At 45.8% G+C, this 12386-nt stretch overlaps 1 protein-coding gene across 11 annotated transcripts in view; it reads right to left on the minus strand.

Moving 5' to 3' along the window:
• LOC119978777 (ras-related protein Rab-44-like) overlaps positions 1-12386 on the minus strand; it is a 217278-nt gene that overhangs the window by 52110 nt on the left and 152782 nt on the right. For all 11 annotated transcript variants that reach the window (XM_038820647.1, XM_038820646.1, XM_038820648.1 and 8 more), the window contains 3 exons: positions 11503-11684; positions 9724-9913; positions 8979-9163 (listed from right to left, as the gene is read on the minus strand). In XM_038820647.1, the coding sequence (XP_038676575.1) occupies positions 8979-9163; positions 9724-9913; positions 11503-11684 (557 nt within the window). The remainder of the gene's footprint in view (positions 1-8978; positions 9164-9723; positions 9914-11502; positions 11685-12386) is intronic.

Below are 12386 nucleotides of genomic sequence, written 5' to 3' on the forward strand. Positions count from 1 at the left end.
TTGTCAATCATGTCACTCATGTCAAGTGATAGAGAAACCTCAAGCAGTGATAAAACCAGTGCCCTTAATACCCATTCCAGCATTTGAGGAACCTTTTACGAGGGTTCTAATTGATTGTGTAGGACCGCTTCCTAAAACAAAAAGTGGGAATCAATATCTTTTGACTATAATGGATGTGTCTACTAAGTTTCCAGAGGCCATTCCAGTATGTAATATCACAGCTAAAAGGATTGTGGAGGAGTTACTTAAATTCTTTACTAGATATGGACTACTCACAGAAATTTAATCGGATCAAGGATCGAATTTTACTTCAAAGTTATTCAAAGAAGTTATGGATAGTTTGGGAATAAAACAATTTAAATCAACTGCATACCATCCAGGATCACGGGGAGCATTAGAAAGGTGGCATCAGACATTAAAGACAATGTTGAGGGCGTATTGTCAAGATTATCCAGAGGATTGGGATAAAGGAATCCCATTTGTAATGTTTGCAATTAGGGATGCACCTAATGAGTCCACCAAATTTAGTCCTTTTGAACTAATTTTTGGTCATGAGGTAAGAGGACCACTTAAATTGATTGAGGAAAAATCGGAAATTACACTATTGGATTACATGTCAAATTTTAGGGAACGATTAAATAGAGCAGGTGAATTGGCTAGACAACATTTGAAAGTTGCACAAAATGTGGTGAAATGGGTAGCGGACAAGAAATCCAAAGTTCGTAGTTTTGCCAGTGGGGATAAAGTTTTAGTGTTGTTACCAGTGGTAGGTGAGCCTTTAAAAGCAAGGTTTTGTGGACTGTATCAGATTGAAAGGAAATTAAGTGAGATGAATTGTGTGGTAAAAACACCAGATAGAAGGAAGACTCACCGAGTGTGTCATGTGAATATGCTTAAAAGGTACTTTGAAAGGGAAGGAGAGAAAAAGGAGGTTTTAATGATTCTAATTCAAAGTGACGAACCAAATCCAGATGACTGTGAATTTGACATACCTCAAATTCAATTGTAAATGAGGATGTTCTTAAAAATTGGGATGAATTGTTATCTTCCAGAGGAAAATCGGACTGACCTGAAAGAGTTATTGATATCACATGGACAAGTTTGTAGAGATAAATTGGGAAGTACTAAAATGGATATACATGATGTAGATGTGGGAAATGCTGTTCCGATCAAATAACATCCATATCGACTTAATCCTTTAAAACTGGCACAGGTTAACAGAGAGATTGAGAGTATGATTAAAAATTGCATAATTGAAGTGGGTTGCAGCCAATGGAGCTCACCCATAGTAATGGTACCTAAACCAGACGGTACCCAACGGTTGGATGTGGACTATCGAAAGGTGAATGCAGTTACAAGAATGGACTCTTACCCTATCCCACTTTTGAAGGATTGCATTGAGACAGTGGGACAATCTGCTTTTATTTCCAACTACCAGAGATGGGAAGAACATTTAAAACATCGTATGAAGTTCTTCGATCGACTTCAGGAGGCAGGTTGGGTGATGAACCTAGCCGAACGTGAATTTGGAGAAGCCCGAATCACTTTCCTTGAGGAGTTTTTGATACCCTCAAGATGAAGGGAGATAATGCGATTTCTTAGCATGAGTGGATTTGATCGAACATTTGTGCAAAGGTTTTGTGGCGTGATTACTCCACTGATGGACTTGCTAAAGAAACGTCAAAAATGTCAATGGACAGCGGACTTTCAACAGGCATTTGACTGCCTGAAAGCTGTGGTAACCGATGCTCCTGTATTGGAGAATTGCAAGGGACTCTGTGATCAGATTGAACTGAAGTATCTAACTTTAAAGAGAATTGCCGAGGCATAGAGGAGTGGATGGATCATGCAGAGACTTGTTCAAAGAGACTGTCAATCGAGAAGGATTTCGGTTGGAGGAAGAAGAACGGGAAAGATGGACTATATTATTATACCTGTTTGCACGTGTTGTTTTTATTAAAAACGAAAAGGTACATTTACTGCGTACATTTCTTAGTGGATGGTGCAAAAGTGAAAAATTAAACCATCTTGATGTTGATGGTTTATTTTTTTTCTTGGGGGGGAGATGTCATGTGAGAGTGCCTTTAAGAAATTGATGTTTAAGCAATGTACCTTTAAGAAATGCATGATGTCAGAGTGTGGGTGGAGCTCGGCTTTGGCTCAGACATTTAGAAGTTTATAGAGTGCGATTCTCCGAAACGGCCGACTCCGGCGTGAAACCCGGAATGTTTTACGACGGCGTCGGAGGCCGCTCCTCGCCCTCTATTCTCCCCCCCCCCCAAGGGGTCTGGGAGCGGCGTTGCGGGGAACTCGGCCGCCGGGCCTTGACGCTGGCGTCAAGGCAGCGCCCCGATAATAATGCGGCCGGCGGCACCTGAGTGACGTCAGCCACGCATGCGCAGGTTGGCCGGCTCCGACCCACGCATGCGCGGTTTCCGTCTTCCCCTCCGCTGCCCCGCAAGACGTGGCGGCTTGATCTTGCGTGGCGGCGGAGGGGAAAGAGTGCGTCTCTTAGAGACGCCAGCCTGACGATCGGTGGGCACCGATCGCGGGCCAGTCCCCTCCCGAGCACGGCCGTGGTGCTCAATCCCCTCTCCACCCCCCACAGGCCCCAAACTTACCTTTCGCGCAATGTTCACGCCGGCAGCGACCAGGTGTGGTTGCCGCTGGCGTGAACAGTTCGGGAACGTCAGGCCGCTCGGCACATCCGGGCCGGAGAATCGTGGGTCGCCGTGAAAAACGGCGACCCGCGATTCTCCGAGCGGCGTGTCGCGTTTTGGGGGGGTGGGAGAATCGCGGGGGGGTGCCAGAGTGGCCTGGGGAGTGGAGAATCGCGCCCATAGTTTCAGTTTGAGGAGAAAGCTGGGAGTGTCTTGTATGTTTGGAGAGCTGTTTGAAAGGAGAAAGCCAGTCCTGAGAAAGCATTTTGAGAAGTGCCTGTGTTGGCTGTGTGCTGCATGAAAACGTGCTGGGACTGCAGGTTGATATATCTTTCCCATCCAGCAGAAAATATATATTAATTGTGACCTGGTGTTACTGTTTTTGTGAAGGTGAAGTGTTTTGGATGTTTGAAGGAACATTTTGAGGGATTATTTAGTGTCGTATTATTTCCGGGTTTATCTTTGAAGTAAGGGGTGTTAAGAGATCCAATGTTTATTTGAAAGATTAATTTGAGTTCAGGGAATAATCATTGTTTTGTTTTAAAAACAACGTGTCCATAATTGTAATACCACACCTGGGGAACAAGCCATGTGCTTCAAAAGCAACAATCCATTAAATCTAGTGTATTTCCACTGCCCTACATTTTAACCTAGTTTCCCAATTCACTTTAGCTAGCTCTGCCTTCATACCATATAATTACTTTTCTTTTGGTTCAAAACACTAGTCTTAGACCCGCACCTCTATTTCAAACTGAACTCCTATAAGATGCTGTCACAAACTTATGCATCTGCAAGCAATAGATGAGTGAGGACAAGGTCTAGTAGATTTTTCCCCCTTTTTTGTTCCCTCACCATACAAATGTATGAACATACATGCAGTCGTACGGATTACGAGCAGGAAAAGGCCACTCGAGCCTGCTCCGCCATTCAATAAGATCATGGCTGATCTGATCAGATCTCACCACCTGCCGCTGATCAGGCCTAGCAGCTTTGTCCTTCAGGATGTGCCAGCTCGGTCAGCAGTTACTGAGCCACTCTTGCCAATGTACATTGATGTTGCCCACCCAAAGTGCATTTCAGCTCTCAGTGCTTCTTCCAAATGGTGTTCAACATGGAGGAATTAGCTGAGGGGGAGGGTGGAGATAGGGAGCTGTAGCTGGTAATTGGAGGGCAGACTCTGGGCCCATGTTTGATGCAATGAGACTTCATTAGGTCCAGAGGCAATGTTCAGGAACCCAGGGCCAATTTTATATCACCGTGCCGCTGCCAACTTAAGTGGGTTTCTCCTTTGGTACGACACGGTATGTCCAGGGATGGTGAGATGATGTTTGGGTGATGATGATGTTTGGGGCATTGTCTGTAAGGCTCGGCGAGTACATACATAGAAACATAAAAAAATAGAAGCAGGAGGAGGCCATTCAGTCCTTCCAGCCTCCTCCATCATTCATTATGATCATGGCTGATCATCAAGTTCAATACCCTGAACCTGTCTTCCTCCTATATCCTTTGATCCCTTTAGCCCCAAGAGCTATATCTAATTCCTTATTGAAATTACACAACTTTTTGACCTCAACTACTTTCTGTGGTAGTGAATTCCACAGATTCATCACTCTCTGGTTGAAGACATTTCTCCTCACCTTAGTCCTAAAAGGTTTACCCCATATCCTCAAACTATGTCCCCCTAGTTCTGGACTGCTAACCAGCTTTCTATCCATCTCAAAACTTTACTTATTCATCTGCTGTGTGAGACCAATCAAAAGCCTCCTGAAAATCTAAATAAATCACATCCACCAGTTCCCCATAGTCAACTCTAATCGTTACATCTTCACAGAATTCTAGTAGGTTTGTCAAGCATGATTTTCCTCTCATAAATCCATGCTGATTTGTCTGATTATACGAACATACATACGCACAAATTAGCAGTAGGAGTAGGTGTAGGCCACTCGGCCCCGACCGCCGATAACCTTTCACTCCCTTAAGCGTCTATACAGAACTGCCTTAAAAATACTCAAAGATTCTGCCTCCATTGCTTTTTGAGGAAGAGAGTTTCAAAGACTCACAACTCTCTAATAGAACATTTTCTCCTCATCCCTTTCTTAAATTAGCTTTTTTTTAAACAGTGACCCCCTAGTCCTAGATTTTCCCACAAGAGGAAACATCCTCTCCACATCCACCCTGTCAATACCCCTGAGGATAATGTATGTCTTATACGAGTATGACTATGTCAGGCCGTTGCTTAACTAGTATTTGGAACAGGTCTTCAAATTTGGGCAAAGTTCCCAGATATTAGTGAGGCGGGTTTTTGCAGGGTCAGTTGGGCAGGACTTGTTTGTTGCTTCTGGTGCCTAGGCCAATTCCATGTGGTCAATCTGATTTTATTCAATTTGACTTTTCTGCAGTGGATTGGTACAATTGAATGACTTGCTGGGCCATTTAAGAGTCAACCACATTGCTGTGGGTCTGGAGTCAGATGTAGACCAGACCAAGTAAGGATAGCAGATTGTCTTCTCTGAAGGACATCAGTGAACCAGATGGTTTTACAACAATTGATGAAACTTCACCATTACTGAGATGAACTAAAATAGAGATACCTTGCTGCAACTACATAGGATGCTGGTGAGAACACACCAAGAGTAACACAAACAGTGTTGGGTCCTTAATTAAGGAGGGGTGGAATTCCATTGGACACAGTTGAAGAAAAGTTCACCAGGTTGACTTTGAGGCTAAAGGGGATGCCTTTTGAGGAAAGGTTGAACCTGTGCTCATTGGAGTTTGGAGTTTAGAGGAATGAGAGGTGATCTTATTGAAACATGTAAATATGAGGAGGATGTTTCCTCTTGTGGGGGAATATAGACGTACAGGTCATAGTTTCAGAATAAGGGGCGGGATTCTCTGGGACATGCCGGCGTCAATCCCGCCCCCGCCATGTCCTGCATTCTCCGCCACCAGAGATTCGACATGGGTGGGAATCGCGCCGGTCGGCGCACCCCCCCCCCCCCCGGCGATTCTCTGGCCCGCGATGGGCCGAAGACCCGCCGCTGTCAAACCTCTCCCGCCGGCAGGAATCAAAACACCTACCTGACTAGCGGGACTGGCGGCGCGGGCGGGCTCCGGGGTCCTGGGGGGGGGGGGGGGAGGGCGCAGGGCGATCTGGTCCCAGGGGGTACCCCAACGGTGGCTTGGCCCGCGATCGGGGACCGATTGGCGGGCTGGCCTGTGCCATGGGGGCACTCTTTTCCTTCCGTCTTCGCCATGTTCTTCACCATGGCTGAGGCGGAAGAGACCCCCTCCCCTGCGCATGCACCGGGATGACGTCAGCAGCCGCTGATGCTCCGGCGCATGCACGGACTTACGCCGGCCGGCGAAGTCCTTTCGGCCCCGGCTGGCCTGGCGCCAAAGGCCGTCCACGCCAGCCGGCGGAGCGCCAACCACTCCAGCGCGGGCCTAACTCCTCAATGTGAGGGCTTGGGCCCTAAAGGTGCGGAGACTTTCTGACCTTTGGGGCGGCCTGACGCCCGAGTGGTTCACGCCACTCCAACACGCCGGGACCCCCCACCCCGCCAGGTAGGGGAGAATCCCTGCCAAGGTTTCACCTCTTTCCAACTTCAATGTGAATTCCCGTTGATAGCAGTGGGAGCTGAGAATCCCGCCCTCAGCGAATGGCGTGCTGCCTACCGTCGCCGAGAAACATGCAGTTGGGAGGCTGGAGATTCCAAGATGTCACCTCTTTAAGAAGAAATGAGGGGGAATTCCTTCTCTGATCTGATTCCTTCATGAATCATTAGAATTCTCTGCCCAGAGAGCAGTGGAATCTGGATGAGTGAATGTATTCATACCCGAGTTGGATTTTAGAATTATAAAGGAATCAAGGCTCATGGGGAGCTGGTGAGAGTTTTGAGATGTATTGAAGATCAGATCATCCATGATCTTATTGAATATGTAGGAAGGAGCAGGAACAAGGGGCTGAATGACCTCATCCTGTTCTCATTTCAAATGTTCTTCTGTTGCAGTGTGGGGTGTCATATGTAAAATAAGAATTTTGCCTTAGTTTACAGAGTGAAGGAAAATATTAGAATATCAGTGAGAGAAGGGAACCCAAAAATAAATTAAATTGAAGAACTGATTGGATGAATCCATGATTGAATGGAATGTCTGAACAGGTTGCACATGCTGAATGGTCCATCACTCTTCCTCTGTAACATTGCTGGGGGAGAATTCAGGAATTCAACCTCCAAATCTGACCTTGCTGGAGTTTCAGGCCCATAAGAACATAAGAACTAGGAGCAGGAGTGGGCAATTCAGCCCCTCGGGCCCACTCCGCCATTCAATTTGCTCATGGTTGATCTCCTCCCAGCCTCAACTCCACTTTCCTGCCCTTTCTCCATAACCCTTCAACCCATTACTGATTAAAATCTGTCCAGTTCCTCCTTAAATTTACTCCGTATCCCAACATCCACTGCACTCTGAGGTAGTAAACTCCGCAGATACTTTGAAAGACGGAATGTCTCCTCGTCTCTGTTTTAAATCTACCATCCTAAACCAGAGGGGCTGGTTTAGCTCACAGGGCTAATCGCTGGCTTTTAAAGCAGGCCAGCAGCACGGTTCAATTCCCGTACCAGCCTCCCCGGACAGGCGCCGGAATGTGGCGACTAGGGGCTTTTCACGGTAACTTCATTGAAGCCTACTCGTGACAATAAGCGATTTTCATTTTCATTTCATTTTCATTTCCTTTATCCTGAAACTATGACCTCTTGTTCTAGATTTCCCCAGAAGAGAAAATATCGGCTCTACATTTACTTTGTCAATACCTTTTATCATTTTATACACCTCAATTAGATCTCCACTCATTCTTTTAACCTCGAGAGTATAGGCCTAAACTGCTCAATTTCTCTTCAAAAGACAAACCCCTCATCACTGGAATTAATTTAGCGAATCTCCTCTGAACCGCCTCCAATACATTTACATCCCTTCTCAAGTAAGGGGAACAAAACTGCACACAGTATTGCCGGTGCAGTCTTACCAATGCCTTGTACAATTGCAGCAACACTTCCCTATTTTTATACTCTATCCCTTTAGCTATAAAAAACAAAATTCCTTTTGCCTTCCTTATTACCTGCTGTACCTACACACTTGTCTTTTGTGATGCATGCACGAGGACGCCCAGATCCCTCTGCACCGAAGCACTCTGAAGTTTCTTGCCATTTAGATGATAAGTAGCCTTCAATTTTTCCAACCAGACACTCCACCTGCCAAATTTTGGCCCACTCATCTAACCTATCTAAATCCATTTTTTAATTTCTTATGTCCTCAGCATGGTAGCACAGCCGTTAGCACAGTTGCTTCACAGCTCCAGGGTCCCAGGTTCGATTCCCAGCCTGGGGCACTGTCTGTGCGGAGTCTGCACGTTCTCCCCGTGTCTGTGTTGGTTTCCTCCGGGTGCTCCGGTTTCCTCCCACAGTCCAAAGATGTGCAGGTTAGGTGGATTGACCATGATAAATTGCCCTTAGAAAGGTTAGTTGGGGTTACTGGGTTAGAAGTGTGGGCTTAAATAGGGTGCTCCTTCCAAGAGTAGATGCAGACTTGATGGGTCGAATGGCTTCCTTCTGCAATGTAAATTCTATGACTTCTATGACTTTATGACTCATTGTAACTTACTATCCCACCTATTATTTTAGTGTAATCTTCAAATTTGGCTATAGTACCTTCTATCCCTAGTTGGGGGCTGAGGACCGAACCCTGTGGCACCCCACGGTTACACCTTGCCAACCAGTGAAAGACCCATTTATCCTGACTCTCTGCCTTCTGTCGGTTAGATAGTCTTCTGTCCAAACTAAAAAATAACCCCATGTGATCTTACCTTGTGTATTAACCTTTTGTGGGGCACCTTATCAAATGCTTTCTCGAAGTCCAGGTATACTACATCTACAGGATCCCCATTATCCACTTGGCTTGTTAACATCTTCGAAGAATTCTAGCAAATTAGCCACACGATTTACCCTTCATAAAACCATGCTGACTCTGATGGATTGCGTTTAGACTTTACACATTTTGCTGTTATTAATTCCTTAATAATGGATTGTATTCCCAATGACAGCTGTTAAACTAACGGGTCTACAGTTTCCTACTTTCTGCCTCCCTCCCTTTTTGAATAACACCTATGATGTTGTGGTGAGAGGGATTGGAGGATAAAGCATCCTGTGCATCCTGGGAAAGATTCTGGAAATGTGTGTGTGGCATTGGATTCGTGGATACAGGGATGGGAGAACGAGTGAGGATCAAATGCTTCCTGGGACACAACACCTCGTGGGGATCTCTTACCCTTCTTTCTCCTCTCGCTGAGCTGCTTCCTCCTGCTGAGCCACCAGCCGATCCTGGGCCTCCTGAAGCTCCTGTTGGATCTGCTGCAGCCGTGTCTCCTGCTCCTGATTGGTCAGTTTGAGGCTCTCGATCTCAGTGATGGCCTCGTCCTGTTTACTGCGCAGAGAGACAAGCTCCGCCTGTAACTGGGAGGGAGGAACACACAAAAGGAACACATTCAATCATCAATGAAAATCAAAGGTTAAAAAAGTGTATTGTAAACCATCTTTCAGCCACCTCAGTCACTATATCTGTACCTCTTTGTCCGCTCTCCTACTCTATCCATCTATCATATCAAATTTCCTTTTAATTTCAACCTCTCTATCTCTGTTTTCTCCTATCTCTCCCAGCGACCTAGCCCCCACATCAATCTGGAGAATCCAGTTGGTCACTACCATGCACAATTTTCAAAACCCACTCCTCTGCAGAATTTAATGGGGAAAGCTGTGAAACAGAAGGTCATTGTCCAAGTTTTGGTCATTCATCCAATGGACATCCCGGATTTTCTTTGTTTTAAGCTTTTCCGGAAAGGGTGAGCAACACAGATTGAGGTTCGAGTCTGACTGGGACCGTTTGTCCCTCTAGGTTATGGAGGGGTTGAAGTGTCTCTTTGGAGACCTGCAGCAATGGGTGAACCAGTTCCTGCAGGACTGAGGCCTTCCTACTACGCTGACAGTGGAGAAGCCTAGTTCCTAGGCCCAGCTACCTCTTTGATTGTCTTCACTGCTCCATCTCTTCCTGATACTGTATCTGTTTCCTCACAGGCTCGATCTGCATCATCACCCATCGCCATGGCGACATCATGACCTCCAACCCTGAGGTCCTCTTCCTCAGGGTCCGCTTTGTTCGGGATATTCCAAGTCACACGGCGTCGGATGGAGCGGGTTCTCTGAAGTCTGTGGAGCAAGAATGATGGAGGAAAAACAACATTACTCTGTGATCAATAGGAGTGACTATAATAGAATGATTGTTGTTGGTAATCAGCTCTGTAACCAGGAAGGGAGGGAGGGGCAGCTCACAGAGATTGGAAACTCTGAACTTGGCAAACAAAAATAGGAAAAGACTGACTCAGATGTTGACCATTGAACTGTGATCATGAACACAGATTGGAGGGGGGGTGGGGGGAGTAGACCAGCTCAAATGGAATGGATGATCGATCTGTCAATCAGAGCATTGTGCAATTATCGCAGATAAAAAGAGTCAATTTGATATGAGCCTTGAGGGTGAGGAGATGGGGAACAGAGAGGGAAGACAGGGTCGAAGAACAGGGTTTTAAATTTAAGAGTGGCTGTCTTCAAAATCAGAAGAAAATAATTGTCTGCATTAATTCGGGCTGAGTTGTTAATCGGTAAATCCACAGACAAACAATGGGAAATATTCAAATCAGTCTTGTACAAAACAAATATTGAATATACACAACAGTAAAAGTTGTGTAGTTAGGTAACTCTAGATCAACAAACAAGGTAAATGACAGGATTGAACTAAATGAAAAATGTAACACAATTACAAGGAACAGTGTAAATCGAGCAGATAGAACGAATAGCAAGATGGACAGAAAAATAAAAGTGAAAGAATCGATTCAGGAGGATGGTCACGGGGCCGCACAGTGTTTAGCACTGTTGCCTCACAAGCCATGGACCCGGGTACAATTTCGGCCTTGGTTGATTGTGTGGAGTTTGCAATTTCTCATCATGTCTACGTGGGTTTCCTCCAGGTGCTCTGGATTCCTCCCACAATCCAAAGATGCGCAGGTTAGGTGGACAGGCCATGCTAAACTGTCCCTTCGTGTCCAGGAACGTGCAGGCTACGTTACGGGAATAGGGTGGGGGAAGTGGGCCTCCGTAGGCATATCTTTGAGAGGGTTGGTGCAGATCCGATGAGCTGAATGGCTTCCTTTTGCACTGTAGGAATTTTATGGTTCTATCGAGATAATAAAGGATCTCAGTATCATGACTATCAATATGAATAGAATGATATTATCATTAATATATTAAAACAAAGAGTGATGCGGGGTTTGGGGGAAGATTGGTCCATTAAAGACAGATACAGGTGAGACTTGACAACCAAAAAGGAAGCAGCTGACTTGTTAAATGACGGTTTTGTGTTGGTTTTCAGTGTGCAGGAAAATATTTGAATATCGGAGCAACAAGGGAACCATAAATAAGTTAAATTGAAGAACTGTTGGATGAAGCTATGAGTGAATGGAATGTCTGAATAGGTTCCATGTGCTGAATGGTCCATCACTGTTCCTGTGTAACATTCCTGGGGGAGAATTCAGGAATTCAAACTCCGAATCAGAACTTGCTGGAGTTCCTGCCCCATGGTGTGTGGGAGTGAGAGATTGGAGGATAAAACAGTTAATAATGGGCATCCTGGGGAAGCAGCTGGAAGTGTGTGTGGCATCGGATTGGAAGATACAGGGATGGAGAATGACTCAGGTGATCAAATGCTCACTGGGACACAACACCTCGTTGGGATCTCTTACCCTTCTTTCTCTCGCTGAGCTGCCTCCTCCTGTTGAGCCGCCAGCCGATCCTGGGCCTCCTGAAGCTCCTGTTGGATCTGCTGCAGCCGTGTCTCCTGCTCCTGATTGGTCAGTTTGAGGCTCTCAATCTCAGTGATGGCCTCGTCCTGTTTACTGCGCAGAGAGATAAGCTCCGCCTGTAACTGGGAGGGAGGAACACACAAAGGGAACACATTCAATCAGCAAAAACAGTAAATCCTCTGATCACAAGTATTCTAAACAATCTCTATTTATTCCCATCTCTCTCAGTCTCTAATATTTCTCTCCCAGTCTGTTTTTATCTCACACAAACACACTTTTCCAGAGTTTCTTTCCCTCCACCCCTCTATCAGAATCTAATCACTGCCTCACTCTCAAGATGAAGGATTTGACATGTCATTCCGCAAACTCAATTTCACATCTGAAAACCTAACTCCTCTAATGGGAACCAGTGAGAATTTAGAGAGAAATTGACTTCACATTAATCACATCAAACAATTTCATCTCAATCCGTCCCCTCCCGAAAATGTCGTCTTCAGGCGGGAACTGAATACCTGTTGCAATTAGTTCCTGAATACAGGGAACGTTAAACAAGGGTCAAACATTTTTACAATGTGGATAATTTCTGTCTGCTGTGGGCTTCCTTCCAGACAAGCTGCCCTCCTGCTGACTGTGAATCTGTTTTGAAGAGTCTGCCATTATTTCCCCCCCTCCTTGCCCCATCCCAATTCTCACCCACAGTCAGTGTGACTCCCTCCCTGACAGTCTGTCCCTGCTCACTGTCTGAACCCAGTGATGGTACATGAACCCTCACTGCTCCCCCTCTGGCTCCGATCCATGTCCCAGATCTCAGCCTCAGGCACACA

The sequence above is a fragment of the Scyliorhinus canicula genome, chromosome 15, assembly GCF_902713615.1.
Source record: "Scyliorhinus canicula chromosome 15, sScyCan1.1, whole genome shotgun sequence".
Lineage (NCBI taxonomy): Eukaryota > Metazoa > Chordata > Chondrichthyes > Carcharhiniformes > Scyliorhinidae > Scyliorhinus > Scyliorhinus canicula.